The sequence below is a fragment of the Aquarana catesbeiana genome, linkage group LG08 (genome assembly GCF_042186555.1).
Source record: "Aquarana catesbeiana isolate 2022-GZ linkage group LG08, ASM4218655v1, whole genome shotgun sequence".
NCBI classification, from domain to species: domain Eukaryota; kingdom Metazoa; phylum Chordata; class Amphibia; order Anura; family Ranidae; genus Aquarana; species Aquarana catesbeiana.
The window spans coordinates 256,144,044-256,158,310 of NC_133331.1; the positions used below are offsets into that span (position 1 = coordinate 256,144,044).

General features: G+C 47.4%; 1 protein-coding gene across 1 annotated transcript; it reads left to right on the forward strand.

Moving 5' to 3' along the window:
• The first annotated feature begins 10,560 nt into the window (after positions 1 to 10,560).
• On the forward strand, positions 10,561 to 12,090 carry LOC141105356 (apelin receptor B-like). The gene has a single exon (XM_073595220.1). The coding sequence runs from the start codon at positions 10,752 to 10,754 to the stop codon at positions 11,952 to 11,954; it is 1,203 nt and encodes a 400-aa protein (XP_073451321.1). The 5' UTR covers positions 10,561 to 10,751; the 3' UTR covers positions 11,955 to 12,090.
• Positions 12,091 to 14,267: the final 2,177 nt, after the last annotated feature.

Consider the following 14,267-nt stretch of genomic DNA (forward strand, 5'->3'; position numbering starts at 1 on the left):
TGCAGTCTATGGAGAAGCTTTATCGAACATCTTTATCTAATGTGACTCACTGCCCATCACAGATCCCAGATGTCCATCATTCTGCATTAATATCCTTCTGTCCATCAACAATTTTTCACCATTTAGGCCTGATTCCTATAAATCTCTCAGTAATCGACTCCTTAACTATGGAAAAGCTCATGCCTAAAATTGTATTAAAGTGAGCCTGTCACTAGACAAACTTCAGATGGAAGCTGCTTACTGCTTCTAGAGAAGTGACACCCCTTCCGATAGTTATAGTTTCACAGGTGTCATACTAGTATGTGGTCCACAAGTCAAAAATGTAATACCTGGGGTTGATCTACTAAAGCTGTCCATACATTAATTTCAACAGTTTTTTGATCAGAAAAACTGAATAGATTCCCCATCCACACAAACAAGGTGGATAGGGGAATCCTCCCCACTGTGCTATTGTATTCGGACAGCCGGAAGCCCTTTGCTCTCAAAATACACTGATTAATGCTGAAGCGCTGATCAAACACAGATTTTTTACCAAGCCTGTTCGTCATAAATCTAGCATTAGATCGGTTTCTGATGAAAGGGAACGGCCATAGATGGAACAAAATTTGGCTGGTCCCTTGTGAACCAGCCAAATTTTGATCCATCTATGGCCAACTTTAAGGAGCAAGGCAGCCCATACAGTAGTTTTTATTTATTTATTTTGTATTCAATTAGCCAGCTAAACAGAAAAAAAATGACCTGATTCCCCCATCTACACACTCAATGTAGATGGGGGAATCTCCCCGATGAGCTAATGCATTCTGACAGCATGGAGACTTCCCTGCCATCAGAATTGATGACCGGGAAATTGAACCTTGCTGTATTTTGATGGCCAGCTTTAAGGCACTAAAACAATTAGCAAAGTGAATTTTGACTTGGAAAATAAATTTTCCTTAGCTTAGTGAATGCTTTGAAGCTCTGCTGAATTAAATAATCCAATCAAAATCCTGTTTTTTTTATTTCTCTTTGGGGATTTTCTGCAAAGTATACTTTCACCCCATTGAAGCCCCTTGAGCTCAGGGCCGTCTAGCTGTCGCTTGTCCCTCCCGGGAATTTTAGAGCGCATGGGAGCTGCAGGTGCAGCATTCAGTCTCACTGCCTGAAACCTGTCAAAGTCTATGGTAGGCTGCAGCTGGAAGAGGCTGAGCACTGTACCAAGTGGTATCTGCATTTAGGACCCTATAGGAACGACTGCCTGGAACGTAGAAGGCACCACCAGGAGGGACACATTGGGGCAAGGGACCTTACTGAGTTAAATGAAAATTGGCAAAAAGTTTTAATTAGGGGAAATTGCATTTATTCCAAAATCAAATGTTAAAAGCAGAAATAATTTTGAATGTCATTTGTCAAGTCTCTGCAGGCATTATCAAATGCACCGATGAGATTTTCCTTATGAATATCTACCAGTGTTTGGCCAGCTTTAGCTTGAACGCAAACTGTTCCAACATTGGAAGAATAATTATTATTCTTATTATTTAATGATGTGGACGATATGGGAAATGGTGGTATATTAATGAATAACATCACAATAAAGAAAGACAATTGATGTGAAAAAACAAACAAAAAACAGAGGGACAGTTGCCGAGGATATGACAGTGTGCTGATTGTGTGATAGAGGGGATGTGATAACATTTGCAATGTGTGTTGAAGGATATTTTAGTCTTCTTCTTCTTCCTGTTATTTTAAATTTGAAGTGCCCTGTTTGTGAGATTCTACTCAGTCGTCTCTATCTGCATGAGCCTCCCCCAGTGTTGTGATGCTACTCCTCTGGGAACTGGATTCTGGGAAGAAGGCACAGCTGTGGTATATGTTTGTGCTATTCTTGGTTGTCAAAAATGATTGCTCATTAATCATCACACTTTGATGCACCTCATTGTTCGTTAAAGCCAATCCATGTTAAATATGGACAAATATCAAGATGTTCTTCACTACCTACCCTGCCTAAGCTGAAGTCTAGGGGGAGGATGTGTGGCCATTAAGTTTCTTTCCTCCCCTGAACTTGGGGGTCTCTCTTCGGGAGAGCCCCCCAACCTAGTACTCGTTGGTCCGCTTCAGCGGACCACGAGGAGAGGTTGGCAAATTCAAAACCTCGTCCATGTCAGGATCCTTGCGCCCCTGGGGTTCAGGGTAAAGTAGTACCCCTTCAGGAAGTGGACAAAAGGCACACTCTTAAAGTGAAGTTCCACCCATTAAAAAGTCAGCAGCTACAAAAAGTGTAGCTGCTGACTTTTACAAAACAGACACTCACCTGTCCCACGGTCCAGCGATGCGCCCGCTGGAAGCCTCGCTTCTCTCCCCCTCTTCTCCTCTCCGCGGCACCGGCATTGCAAGTGTGGGTGCCCAGCTGTGGCTTCATAGCCGGGTACACACTGCATTATGAATGGGCAAGCAATCTTCTGAGACCTGTGACGTGTCCCAGAAGATTGCAGGGAGGGAGGGGGGAAAGGAGAAATTCTGCTCAGCGCCGAGGAGAGGAAGTGGGGGCTGGGTACCTGTCAAAGCTAGGAACCCCCTCCTTCCCCCCCAAAAAAATGACATGCCAAATGTGGCATGTCAGGGGGTCACGAGTACTTAAAGAGACTTTTGGGTGGAACTCTGCTTTAAGTGCCCTTTTTGTGTGTATGTTTGCGCATTTTTTGTACACTTAGGGGTTTTTGTTTTTGCTCACCATCGTGAAAAAAAAGAAAGAAAAAAAAGAGTTGAGCAGCACATACATTGATCACCACATACATTGATCACCACATACATTGACCACCCGGGGCCTTCAGATGATGTCAGCAAGTGGCCCTGCCCCATGCCAATATAAGTCATTGCACACGGCAGACCCAGCATTACACCGGGAGATTACGTTGAGTCAACATCGGGAGAAGAACAGAGGGAGAAGACAGCGGAGAAGACAATGGCAAAAGAGCAGGCAAAAGAGTGAGAAGACAGCGCAAAGAGGAGAAGAACCGGAGGAGGGAGAAGAGCCGAAGGAGGGAGAAGAACCGGAGAGGGGAAAAGAAATCGGAAGAGACACCAGAGCTGCCATAATAAAATACTTTAAAACCCTGTGTACTGTTTATTTTTTACACTTTTTTGAGGTGAATGAGTAGGGGTTAGATGTACCCCTACTCATTCACTTAGGGTGGGGGGCCGCGATCTGGGGCCCCCTTCTTAAAGGGGGCTTCCAGATTCCGATAAGCCCCTGCCTGCAGACCCCAACAACCACCGGCCAGGGTTTTTGAGAAGAGGCCCTTATCCTCATCAACACCATCCCCCATGTTGAGGGCATGTGGCCTGGTATGGTCCAGGAGGGGGCGCTCGCTCGTCCCCCCCCTATCCTGACCTGCCGGGCTCGTGCTCAGATAAGGGTTTGGTATGGATTTTGGGAAGACCCCCGCCATTTTTTTTGGCGTGGGGTTCCCCTCAAAAACCATACCAGACCGATTGGTTTGGGTATAATCCGAGGGGATGAACCCCACGCCAACCGCAAGTCGGATCATCATGATTCGACTTCTGGTGCGACTTCTATTCAAATCAATGTGCTCCCATAGGGAACCATTGATTTTGAATAGAGGCAGAGAAACGCTTAACGAGGCTTAAAGTTCTGTTTACAGCGTTAACCCTCGTTTAACAGCTTTTACCAGCGCCTGGTATTTTTAGGACTGCTCTTAAACACGATTTTAGGGCGTTCCGACAACAGCCCATAAACGCTCCTGCTGACAAACATCTAAAAACGTCCATGTGTGCATGGACACATAGAATAACATAGAGGGGAGTTTATGGGCTGTTAAAAAAAACACCAAAACTCAGTTTATGAGCTTCTTTGTGCATGGAGCCTAAGACAGTCCATATAGTAGTCATTTCTTTTTCATTTAACCAAACGAAATGGTTTAACAAAAAAAAAAAAAACTATCCAATTCGCCCATCCACACACTGGAGGTGGATGGGGGAATCCTTCCCACTGAGCTTTTGTATTCTGACAGCAGGGAGATTTCCTTGCCATCAGAATACTCTGATCGACTGGGAAAAACCTGACAGGGTGGTTGTCCAGAAGTCGATCGGTAGATCGACTTCTGGACAACCAGGGTGCCCATACTGTACATGGATCAAAATTCAACCTGTGCCTGCTGAACTGACCAAATTTTGATCAATGTATGGCCAGCATTAGGCTATGTTAACACTCACACAACATTCCCGAAATGCACAAACTCAAAAAGGTGATGTCCTTTAACAGACATGCAGTAATGCCATTAATTCTTAATAAATTAAAGTGATACTAAAGTCTCCTTTTTTTGTTGTTAAAAATAGTGAACGTTATACTTACCTGCTCTGTGCAGTGGATTTGCACAGAGCAGCCCAGATCCTCCTCTTCTTGGGTCCCTCTTCCGACGCTCCTGGTCCCTCCCTCATGTTCAGTACCTCCACAGCAAGCAGCCTGCTATGGGGGCACCCGAGCAGGGCCACAACTCCCTGTGTTCATTCAGACATGCAGCCGCGGCCTGGCTCCGCCCCTCTCTCTCCTCATTTCCTCACCAAATTTGATTGACAACAGCGGGAGCCAATGGCGCTCCACTTCTGTCTCAGCCAATCAGGAGGGAGAGTCCCGACCAGCCAGGTCTCACGTGCAACATCGCTGGTACGAGATGGGCTCAGGTAAGTATTGCAGAATGCATTAAGATAAAACACCATCTGCCTTTACAACCACGTTAATACTTAATGGCACCCCCTACACATCTGCTAATGTGGGCGTTTTTATGCACGCCAAAATGCATTATGCTGCAGCACTTTGCAGCTCAGTGAAGCGCGATTTTGCAAAAGGGCCAGGGACTTCTTTTGAGAACTTCAAACGCGTTAGAGCAGCCCATTGAAATAATGGGCTGCCCTACATGTGACACATGGGAATGCCTGGAAAATGCGAAGAAACACATGTGCGCTCCGTCGCACCTGCATGATGTGAACAGAGCTGGCCATACATTGTACAATTTTCTTATTCAATTTCCTTTAGATTTATCTTCAACTATGTGGTGCAAGGGCCTGCCTGATTGCATGCAAATTGAAAGTGCTTAGGTTTGACCTCATATTACAGTATATGGTTTTGGTAAATAAAGGAATATTGTACCAGAAAATTGTATATTGTATGGCCAGCCTAAAGCTGGGTACACACAGGCCGAAAATCGCCTGAAAACGGTCACTTCGGCAGGAAAACCAGCGTTCGCAGCCAATGGCTGTGAGCACTGCACTGATCACTGAGGTTTTTTTTGGGGGGGGGGGTAGGGTCGTAGTCCCCCTGGTAAAACACAATAGCTCAGCGGGGAGAACACTGCACTAACATCGGATGTGTTAGTATGACAATCTGTACGTTTTTTTTTTTTTTTTTTTGGGTTCAGCGAATAAGAAACTTCCCGTATGTACTAGGTGTTTGCCTTGTTAGGTATGAAATCTTCAGCATCCAGGACCGGGACAAGGGGTGGTCAGGAGGGACGGCTGCCCTGGGCACTGTGGTATCATGAGGTGGGGGGCACCGCAAGGGGATTGAGGGGTGAGATTTGTGTTGGGAGGGGGAATTTGGGGGGCGGCAGGGAGTAAAAATTGTTCTAGGAGGAGAAATATGTGGGTGGGTGGTGATTTTAGGGGGATTTGTGTTGGAAAGGAGGGTGGGGGAAGAGGATTTGTGCTCAGAGGGGGTATTTGGGGGTCTATGCTAAGAGATGATATGGTAGAGGGGGGAGGAGAATTTCACTAGGAGAGGAAGTTTTTTTGGGGGGGGGCTATGCTAGTAGGGATAATTGGGGGGGGTATTTGTGCTAGGAGGGGAAATTTGAGAGGTAGAAAGATTTGTGCTAGAAGGGGTGATTTTTCTTGGGAGGGTGCATTTGTGCTGGGGGGATTTGGGGGATGGCGGGACAAAGATTTGTGCTGGGAGGGACATTTTTTTTGGGGTGCGGGGGTTATGCTAGTAGGGATAATTGGAGGGTATTTGTGCTAGAAGGGGGAATTTGAGGGGTAGAGGATCTGTGCTAGGAGGGGTGATTTTTTTTTTGGGGGGGGGGGCATTTGTGCTGGGAGTATTTTGGGGATGGCGGGACAAAGATTTGTGCTGGGAGGGGATTTTTTTTTTTTGGGTGTGGGGGGTTATGCTAGTAGGGATGATTGGAGGGTATTTGTGCTAGGAGGGGAAATTGGGGGGTTGTGCTAGGAGAGGAAGTTTTTTTGGGGGGGCTATGCTAGCTAAATTTGAGAGGTAGAGGATTTGTGCCTGGAGGGGTGATTTTTCCTGGGGGGGTGCATTTGTGCTAGTGGGGATTTGGGGGATGGCGGGACAAAGATTTGTGCTGGGAGGGACATTTTCTTTTGTTGGGGGGGGGTTATGCTAGTAGGGATGATTGTGGGGTATTTGTGCTAGGAGGGGGAATTGGGGGGTTGTGCTAGGAGGGGAAATTTGAGGGGTAGAGGATCTATGCTAGGAGGGGTGATTTTTTTTGGAGGGGGGGCATTTGTGCTGGGGGTATTTTGGGGATGGTGGGACAAAGATTTGTGCTGGGAGGGGATTTTTTTTTGTTTGGGTGGGGCGGGGGGGGGGGTTATGCTAGTAGGGATGATTGGGGGTTATTTGTGCTAGGAGGGGAAATTGGGGGGTTGTGCTAGGAGAGGAAGTCTTTTTGGGGGGGTGGGGCTATGCTAGTAGGGATGATTGGGGGGGTATTTGTGCTAGGAGGGGAAATTTGATAGGTAGAGGATTTGTGCTAGGAGGGGTATTTTTTCCTGGGGGGGGGTGCATTTGTGATGGGGGGATTTGGGGGATGGCGGGACAAAGATTTGTGTTGGGAGGGACTTTTTTTTTTTGTTTTGGGGGGGTTTATTCTAGTAGGCATGATTGGGGGGTATTTGTGCTAGGAGGGGGAATTGGGAGGTTGTGCTAGGAGGGGAAATTTGAGGGGTAGAGGATCTGTGCTAGGAGGGGTGATTTTTTTTGGGGGGGGTGCATTTGTGCTGGGGGGATTTTGGGGATGGTGGGACAAAGATTTGTGCTGGGAGGGGGGATTTTAGCAGGAGGGCAAATTTGTTTTTTGTTTGGGGGGGGGGGTTATGCTAGTAGGGATGATTGTGGGGTATTTGTGCTAGGAGGGGGAATTGGGGGGTTGTGCTGGGAGGGGATTTTTTTTTGTTTGGGTGGGGCGGGGGGTTATGCTGGTAGGGATGATTGGGGGGTATTTGTGCTAGGAAGAGAAATTGGGGGGTTGTGCTAGGAGAGGAAGTTTTTTTGAGGGGTGGGGCTATGCTAGTAGGGATGATTGCGGGGGTATTTGTGCTAGGAGGGGAAATTTGAGAGGTAGAGGATTTGTGCTAGGAGGGGTGATTTTTCCTAGGGGGGGTGCATTTATGCTGGGGGGATTTGGGGGATGGCAGGACAAAGATTTGTGCTGGGAGGGACATTTTCTTTTGTTTGGGGGGGGGGGGGGGGTTATGCTAGGAGGGGAAATTTGAGGGGTAGAGGATCTGTGCTAGAAGGGGTGATTTTTTTTGGAGGGGGGGGGCATTTGTGCTGGGAGTATTTTGGGGGTGGCGGGACAAAGATTTGTGCTGGGAGGGGATTTTTTTTGTTTGGGTGGGTGGGGGGGGGGGGTTATGCTAGTAGGGATGATTGGGGGGTATTTGTGCTAGGAGGGGAAATTGGGGGGTTGCGCTAGAAGAGGAAGTTTTTTTTGGAGGGGTGGGGTTATGCTAGTAGGGATGATTGGGGGGGGGGGGGGTATTTGTGCTAGGAGGGGAAATTTGAGAGGTAGAGGATTTGGGTGATTTTTCCTAGGGGGGGTGCATTTGTGCTGCGGGGATTTGGGGGATGGCAGGACAAAGATTTGTGCTGGGAAGGACTTTTTTTTTTTTGTTTTGGGGGGGTTTATTCTAGTAGGCATGATTGGGGGGTATTTGTGCTAGGAGGGGGAATTGGGGGGTTGTGCTAGGAGGGGAAATTTGAGGGGTAGAGGATCTGTGCTAGGAGGGGTGATTTTTTTTAGGGGGGGGTGCATTTGTGCTGGGGGGATTTTGGGGATGGTGGGACAAAGATTTGTGCTGGGAGGGGGGATTTTAGCAGGAGGGCAAATTTGTTTTTTGTTTGGGGGGGGGGGGTATGCTAGTAGGGATGATTGTGGGGTATTTGTGCTAGGAGGGGGAATTGGGGGGTTGTGCTAGGAGAGGAAGTTTTTTTGAGGGGTGGGGCTATGCTAGTAGGGATGATTGCGGGTGTATTTGTGCTAGGAGGGGAAATTTGAGAGGTACAGGATTTGTGCTAGGAGGGGTGATTTTTCCTAGGGGGGGTGCATTTGTGCTGGGGGGATTTGGGGGATGGCAGGACAAAGATTTGTGCTGGGAGGGACATTTTCTTTTGTTTGGGGGGGGGGGGGGGGGTTATGCTAGGAGGGGAAATTTGAGGGGTAGAGGATCTGTGCTAGGAGGGGTGATTTTTTTTGGGGGGGTGCATTTGTGCTGGGGGGATTTTGGGGATGGTGGGACAAAGATTTGTGCTGGGAGGGGGGATTTTAGCAGGAGGGCAAATTTGTTTTTTGTTTGGGGGGGGGTTATGCTAGTAGGGATGATTGTGGGGTATTTGTGCTAGGAGGGGGAATTGGGGGGTTGTGCTGGGAGGGGATTTTTTTTGTTTGGGTGGGGCGGGGTGTTATGCTGGTAGGGATGATTGGGGGGTATTTGTGCTAGGAAGAGAAATTGGGGGGTTGTGCTAGGAGAGGAAGTTTTTTTGAGGGGTGGGGCTATGCTAGTAGGGATGATTGCGGGGGTATTTGTGCTAGGAGGGGAAATTTGAGAGGTAGAGGATTTGTGCTAGAAGGGGTGATTTTTCCTAGGGGGGGTGCATTTGTGCTGGGGGGATTTGGGGGATGGCAGGACAAAGATTTGTGCTGGGAGGGACATTTTCTTTTGTTTGGGGGGGGGGGGGGGTTATGCTAGGAGGGGAAATTTGAGGGGTAGAGGATCTGTGCTAGAAGGGGTGATTTTTTTGGAGGGGGGGGCATTTGTGCTGGGAGTATTTTGGGGGTGGCGGGACAAAGATTTGTGCTGGGAGGGGATTTTTTTTGTTTGGGTGGGTGGGGGGGGGGGTTATGCTAGTAGGGATGATTGGGGGGTATTTGTGCTAGGAGGGGAAATTGGGGGGTTGTGCCAGAAGAGGAAGTTTTTTTTGGAGGGGTGGGGCTATGCTAGTAGGGATGATTGGGGGGGGGGGTATTTGTGCTAGGAGGGGAAATTTGAGAGGTAGAGGATTTGGGTGATTTTTCCTAGGGGGGGTGCATTTGTGCTGCGGGGATTTGGGGGATGGCAGGACAAAGATTTGTGCTGGGAGGGACATTTTTTTGGGGGGGGGTTATGCTAGTAGGGATGATTGGGGGGTATTTGTGCTAGGAGGGGGAACTGGAGGGTTGTGCTAGGATGGGAAATTTGGGGGGGAGAGGATCTGTGCTAGGAGGGGTGATTTTTGGGAGGGGGCATTTGTGCTGGGGGTATTTTGGGGATGGTGGGACAAAGATTTGTGCTGGGAGGGGGGATTTTAGCAGGAGGGCAATTTTTTTTTTTTGTTTGGGGGGGGGTTATGCTAGTAGGGATGATTGGGGGTATTTGTGCTAGGAGGGGGAATTGGGGGGGGGGGGGGCATTTGTGCTGGGGGGTTTTGGGGGATGGTGGGACAAAGATTTGTGATGGAAGGGGATTTTCTTTTTTGGGTGGGGGGGGGGTTATGCTAGTAGGGATGATTGGGGGGTATTTGTGCTAGGAGGGGGAATTGGAGGGTTGTGCTAGGATGGGAAATTTGAGGGGTAGAGGATCTGTGCTAGGAGGGGGTGATTTTTTGGGGGGGAGGGGCATTTGTGCTAGGGGGATTTGGGGGATGGCAGGACAAAGATTTGTGCGGGGAGAGGGGATTTTAGCAGGAGGGCAGATTTGTACTGAGCAGAGGGGGCATTTATGCTTGGGGGTAAGTATGCAGATTAGTGCCCAATTTTTTTTCTTTGGCCGGGGGGGGGGGGGCATTTTTTGCTGACACATGCACATCTTGTAGTGGGGGTGGTTTCAGTATGGCATGTTCGCCCCGAGCTCTAGATGACCTTGGCACTGCCAGGATCCAACAATCAATGAAATATCAGAGTTAGGTGAACTTATCCATTAAGATTACATTAGGATTGTGAAAAAATATTATCTTTTTTTATTGATTGTTTCTAAAGCTATTATTTTTCTGGCCATTTTAAATCATGGACATTGGTTAAAGTGAGTGTGTTTTTGTGCATTGGTTGTTTGCATGTGTTTTATGTGTTTGAGCAGAGATTTGGCGTGTGCCTCTTTTGTTAGCCGCTAGACTCAAGGGACGGACAACATGGTCAGAGGAGCAATTGTGCAGATTATTATGTCATGCTATGTTGTTTATAGAATGGAAGTGTAGGATCCACAGATAACTTGTGAGCTCCCTTCACAGGATGTCTGCTGAGGAGCAGTCTGCCCCCCTCCCCTTTTTCTCATCTTCAGGCTATAATGAGGGGGGGTGATAATTGAGTTACCATATCACATTGCAGAGCAGCACACACACAAGCAAAAGGCATCCATGAAGGAGTTAAATGCCCCCTGCACACTTGGAAGAGGAGGGGGTGTCCTGGGCTGGGAGGAGAGGGCTATAAAATAGAGTGTGGGGTCTGATAAGGAGTAAATTTGCAGACAGAGAGCAGACAGTGATGAGCACCTCACCAGAGATGGGTGAGGAGAATGAGAACTCAACCCTCTTCATGGGAATGCCCGACAACTCAACCCTCTTCATGGGAATGCCCGACAACTCAACCCTCTTTCTTGGAATGCCCGACTGCGAGTATGATGAGTGGGAACCATCGGTTGGACTTATACCCACCACTTACTTTCTCATCTTTTTCTTGGGCATCACTGGCAATGGTCTGGTGCTGTGGGCCAGCCACCACCGCAGGGACCATCCACGGGCGGCAGACACTTTCATCGTCCAGCTGGCAATTGCTGACCTGGCTTTCGTGGTGACCCTACCACTGTGGGCTGTCTATGTATCACTGGGATATCACTGGCCCTTTGGCAAAGTGGCCTGCAAAGTCAGCGGATACATGGTGCTTCTCAACATGTATGCCAGCGCCTTCTGCTTAACAGGACTGAGTCTGGACCGGTACATCGTTATTGTGCTATCGCCAGGGCCGGGGCATCCACGGTCTCCACTTTCCAGCCCAATAGCCATTGCAATTACTTGGGCAAGTGCAGGTCTGCTGGCTCTTCCTGCCATCATTTTCCGGAACACAGGACAAGCAGATGAGCTCTTTGACAACAGGACAATGTGCTACATGGACTACTCAGCAGTGGACAGCAGTGGGCAAACTCACCTGTGGGAAGCTGGCTTGGGATTTTCCTCAACGTTGTTGGCCTTTGTGGCACCATTTTGTGTCATCCTCTTCTGCTATGTGGGCATCGGCCGCCGGGTCTCAGGACACTTCCACCTGCCACTAGTGGCAAGTAGGAAAAGGAGGCTGTTGGCAATAATGGTTGGGCTAGTGGTCACCTTTGGGGCATGCTGGGCCCCATTTCACCTGGTTAAGAGCATCTATGTCCTGATGAATGCAGAGGTTTTACCACTGAGTTGCAGTCTTCATGTCTTCCTCAGTAATCTGCATCCCTATGCCACCTGCTTAGGGTATGCCAACAGCTGCCTAAACCCCGTCCTGTATGCTTTTCTGGATCCCAGGTTCAGAGGACATTGTCGCCGGGTGCTGGGGTGTGGAGTTCTCCTGAAGAATACAGAAGGACAAACCGAGCAGAAGGGTCAAAAAATCCATGTTGGCAGCTCTTCTGGGGATTGTGCAGAAGCGGGTTGTAAGACCATTAAGGTTTCCACAGAGGAGGAGGACATTGATGGAATGAAAGATTAGACATTGGGGTAACAAGTCCTAAAACTTTTTCATTTATATTTGTTCTGCTGCATTTTTGGATGTTGCAGTTTCAATTCCATCTTAGGGGTGCAGTGACTTAATGTTTTTTTTTTTGGTTTTTGATTTTTTTTTTTTTACAACCCCAGTTGGAAGTTACCCACTTTGCAATTTGAGAACATTGACAGAATTCAGGGTTAAAGAACTGTTTCCCCAAAAGACTAGAGCACTTACAGAATGATGGGGTTTGGGGATACAGAGGTTTTATTCTTTGCTTTTGTATATACTTTTATAATAAAAAAACTTTTTTTAGGAAAAAGATTTGAGGAGAAGTTGCACTGGGATAGATTATAAATTTGCGGAATGACAGTTAGATCTTGTGTTGTATTGTGGTTGATGTGTGCATTCCTCAATGTGTGGATGACAGTTCTGAGGCTCCCTTTGACCTGCTTTGCTTTGTATTGCTTTATAAAACTGAAGGTCCTAGTATGATGCGCTTGCAGTGATGGCAAAGTGGATTAGAAAAAGGTCAGCAATGGACTCCCTTGTATATTTCTCATGACAGGTCTCCTTTAAAGACTATTCGTTCGGTAATAAAGGAAATCTTTCATTAAGGAATCACAAAGGTTCCCATTGCTGGCCCCTTCCTTCTGAAAATGATTCTTGCCTGGCTTTCAGCACGTAAATCACTGATCCAGAACAAAAGTATTTGCTTCTTGTTTTTAGTTCAAGAGAATTGAAGAAGGCCACGGCCAGGCAACCAGCATCTTCAGAAGAAGGCCAGCAAATGCAGCCTTGATATTTCTCGCCGGTGTACTTTATGGAAACCAATATTAAGCAAATATGGAAACCAAACTACTGACCTTTCTTTCTGAAACTTCTAATCCCCTGACTGTCATGCTGATCCAATGGCTTCACTGATTTGAGTCAATGTCCCATAATGAGTAGACAGGTTAACAGTTATGGTCTACACCTTGACTGTCCTGATCTGCATGTTGTTCTGGGTCAATGTCTCTGCAACTGTTGAATCCAGAGATGGCAAGACAATAGCATTTTTAGAAGAAGGTCAGCAACACATTTACTTTTTCTCTTAGTTCAGGTTTTAGTTATGTGAATGTTATAGTAATTCTCCACCAGGGTGTTCATACCTTTCTAAGCCTGCAATTTGAATCCGTTTTGGGATTGGGATGCCTGCCTTTTTCACGCACATGAACTTTAATGGCATCCCAGTCTTAGTCCGTAGGGTTCAATATTGAGTTGGTCCCTCTTTTGAAGCTATAACAGCTTCAACTCTTCTCGGAAGGCTGCCACAAGGTTTAGGAGTGTGTCTATGGGAATGTTTGACTATTCTTTCCAAAGCACTTTTGTGAGGTCAGGCACTGATGTTGGACGAGAAGGTCTGGTTCGCAGTCTCTGCTCTAATTAGTCCGAAAGGTGTTCTATTGGATTAAGGTCAGGTCAGGCCAGTAAAGTTCCTCCACCCTAAACTCGCTCATCCATGTCTTTATGGATCTTGTTTTGTGTACTGGTCCAAATCATTTGGTGGAGGGGGGATTACGATGTGGGGTTGATTTTCAGAGGTTGGGCCTGGCCCTTTAGTTCCAATTAAGGGAACTCTTAAGGAGTCAGCATACCAAGACATTTTGAACAATTTCCTGCTCCCAACTTTGTGGGAACAGTTTGGGGATGCCCCCTTCCTGTTCCAATATGACTGCGCACCAGTGCACAAAGCAAGGTCCATAAAGACATGGATGAGCGAGTTTGGGGTGAAGGAACTTGACTGGCCTGCACAGAGTCCTGACCTCAACCCGATAGAACACCTTTAAAAGGTATTAGAGCGGAGTCTGGCCTTCTTGTCCAACATCAGTGCCTGACCTCAGAAATGCACTTCTGGAAGAATGGCCAAACATTCCCATAGACACACTCCTAAACCTTGTGGACAGCCTTCCCAGAAGAGTTGATGCTGTTAAAGCTGCAAAGGGTGGGCCAACTCAATATTGAACCCTACAGACCAAGACTGGGGTGCCATTAAAGTTCATGTGCGTGTAAAGGCAGGTGTCCCAATACTTTTGACAATGTAGTGTATGTGTGGCCAGCTATATAATTAATGTGAATCTAATGAAGTGTTCACTTCTAGCAGTCTTTCAAATGACCCCATCCAATATTTATGATTACACTAGAGTCTCTCTGAGCCTACATACACAACTGAATTGATTGTACAACCAGATTGGAACACATGTGGCCAAGATTACATCTGAAAAGAAACAGCTCTGCTGATCTCTCATTTTAGAGAACCCATAGTGCTCTGTGGCCAAG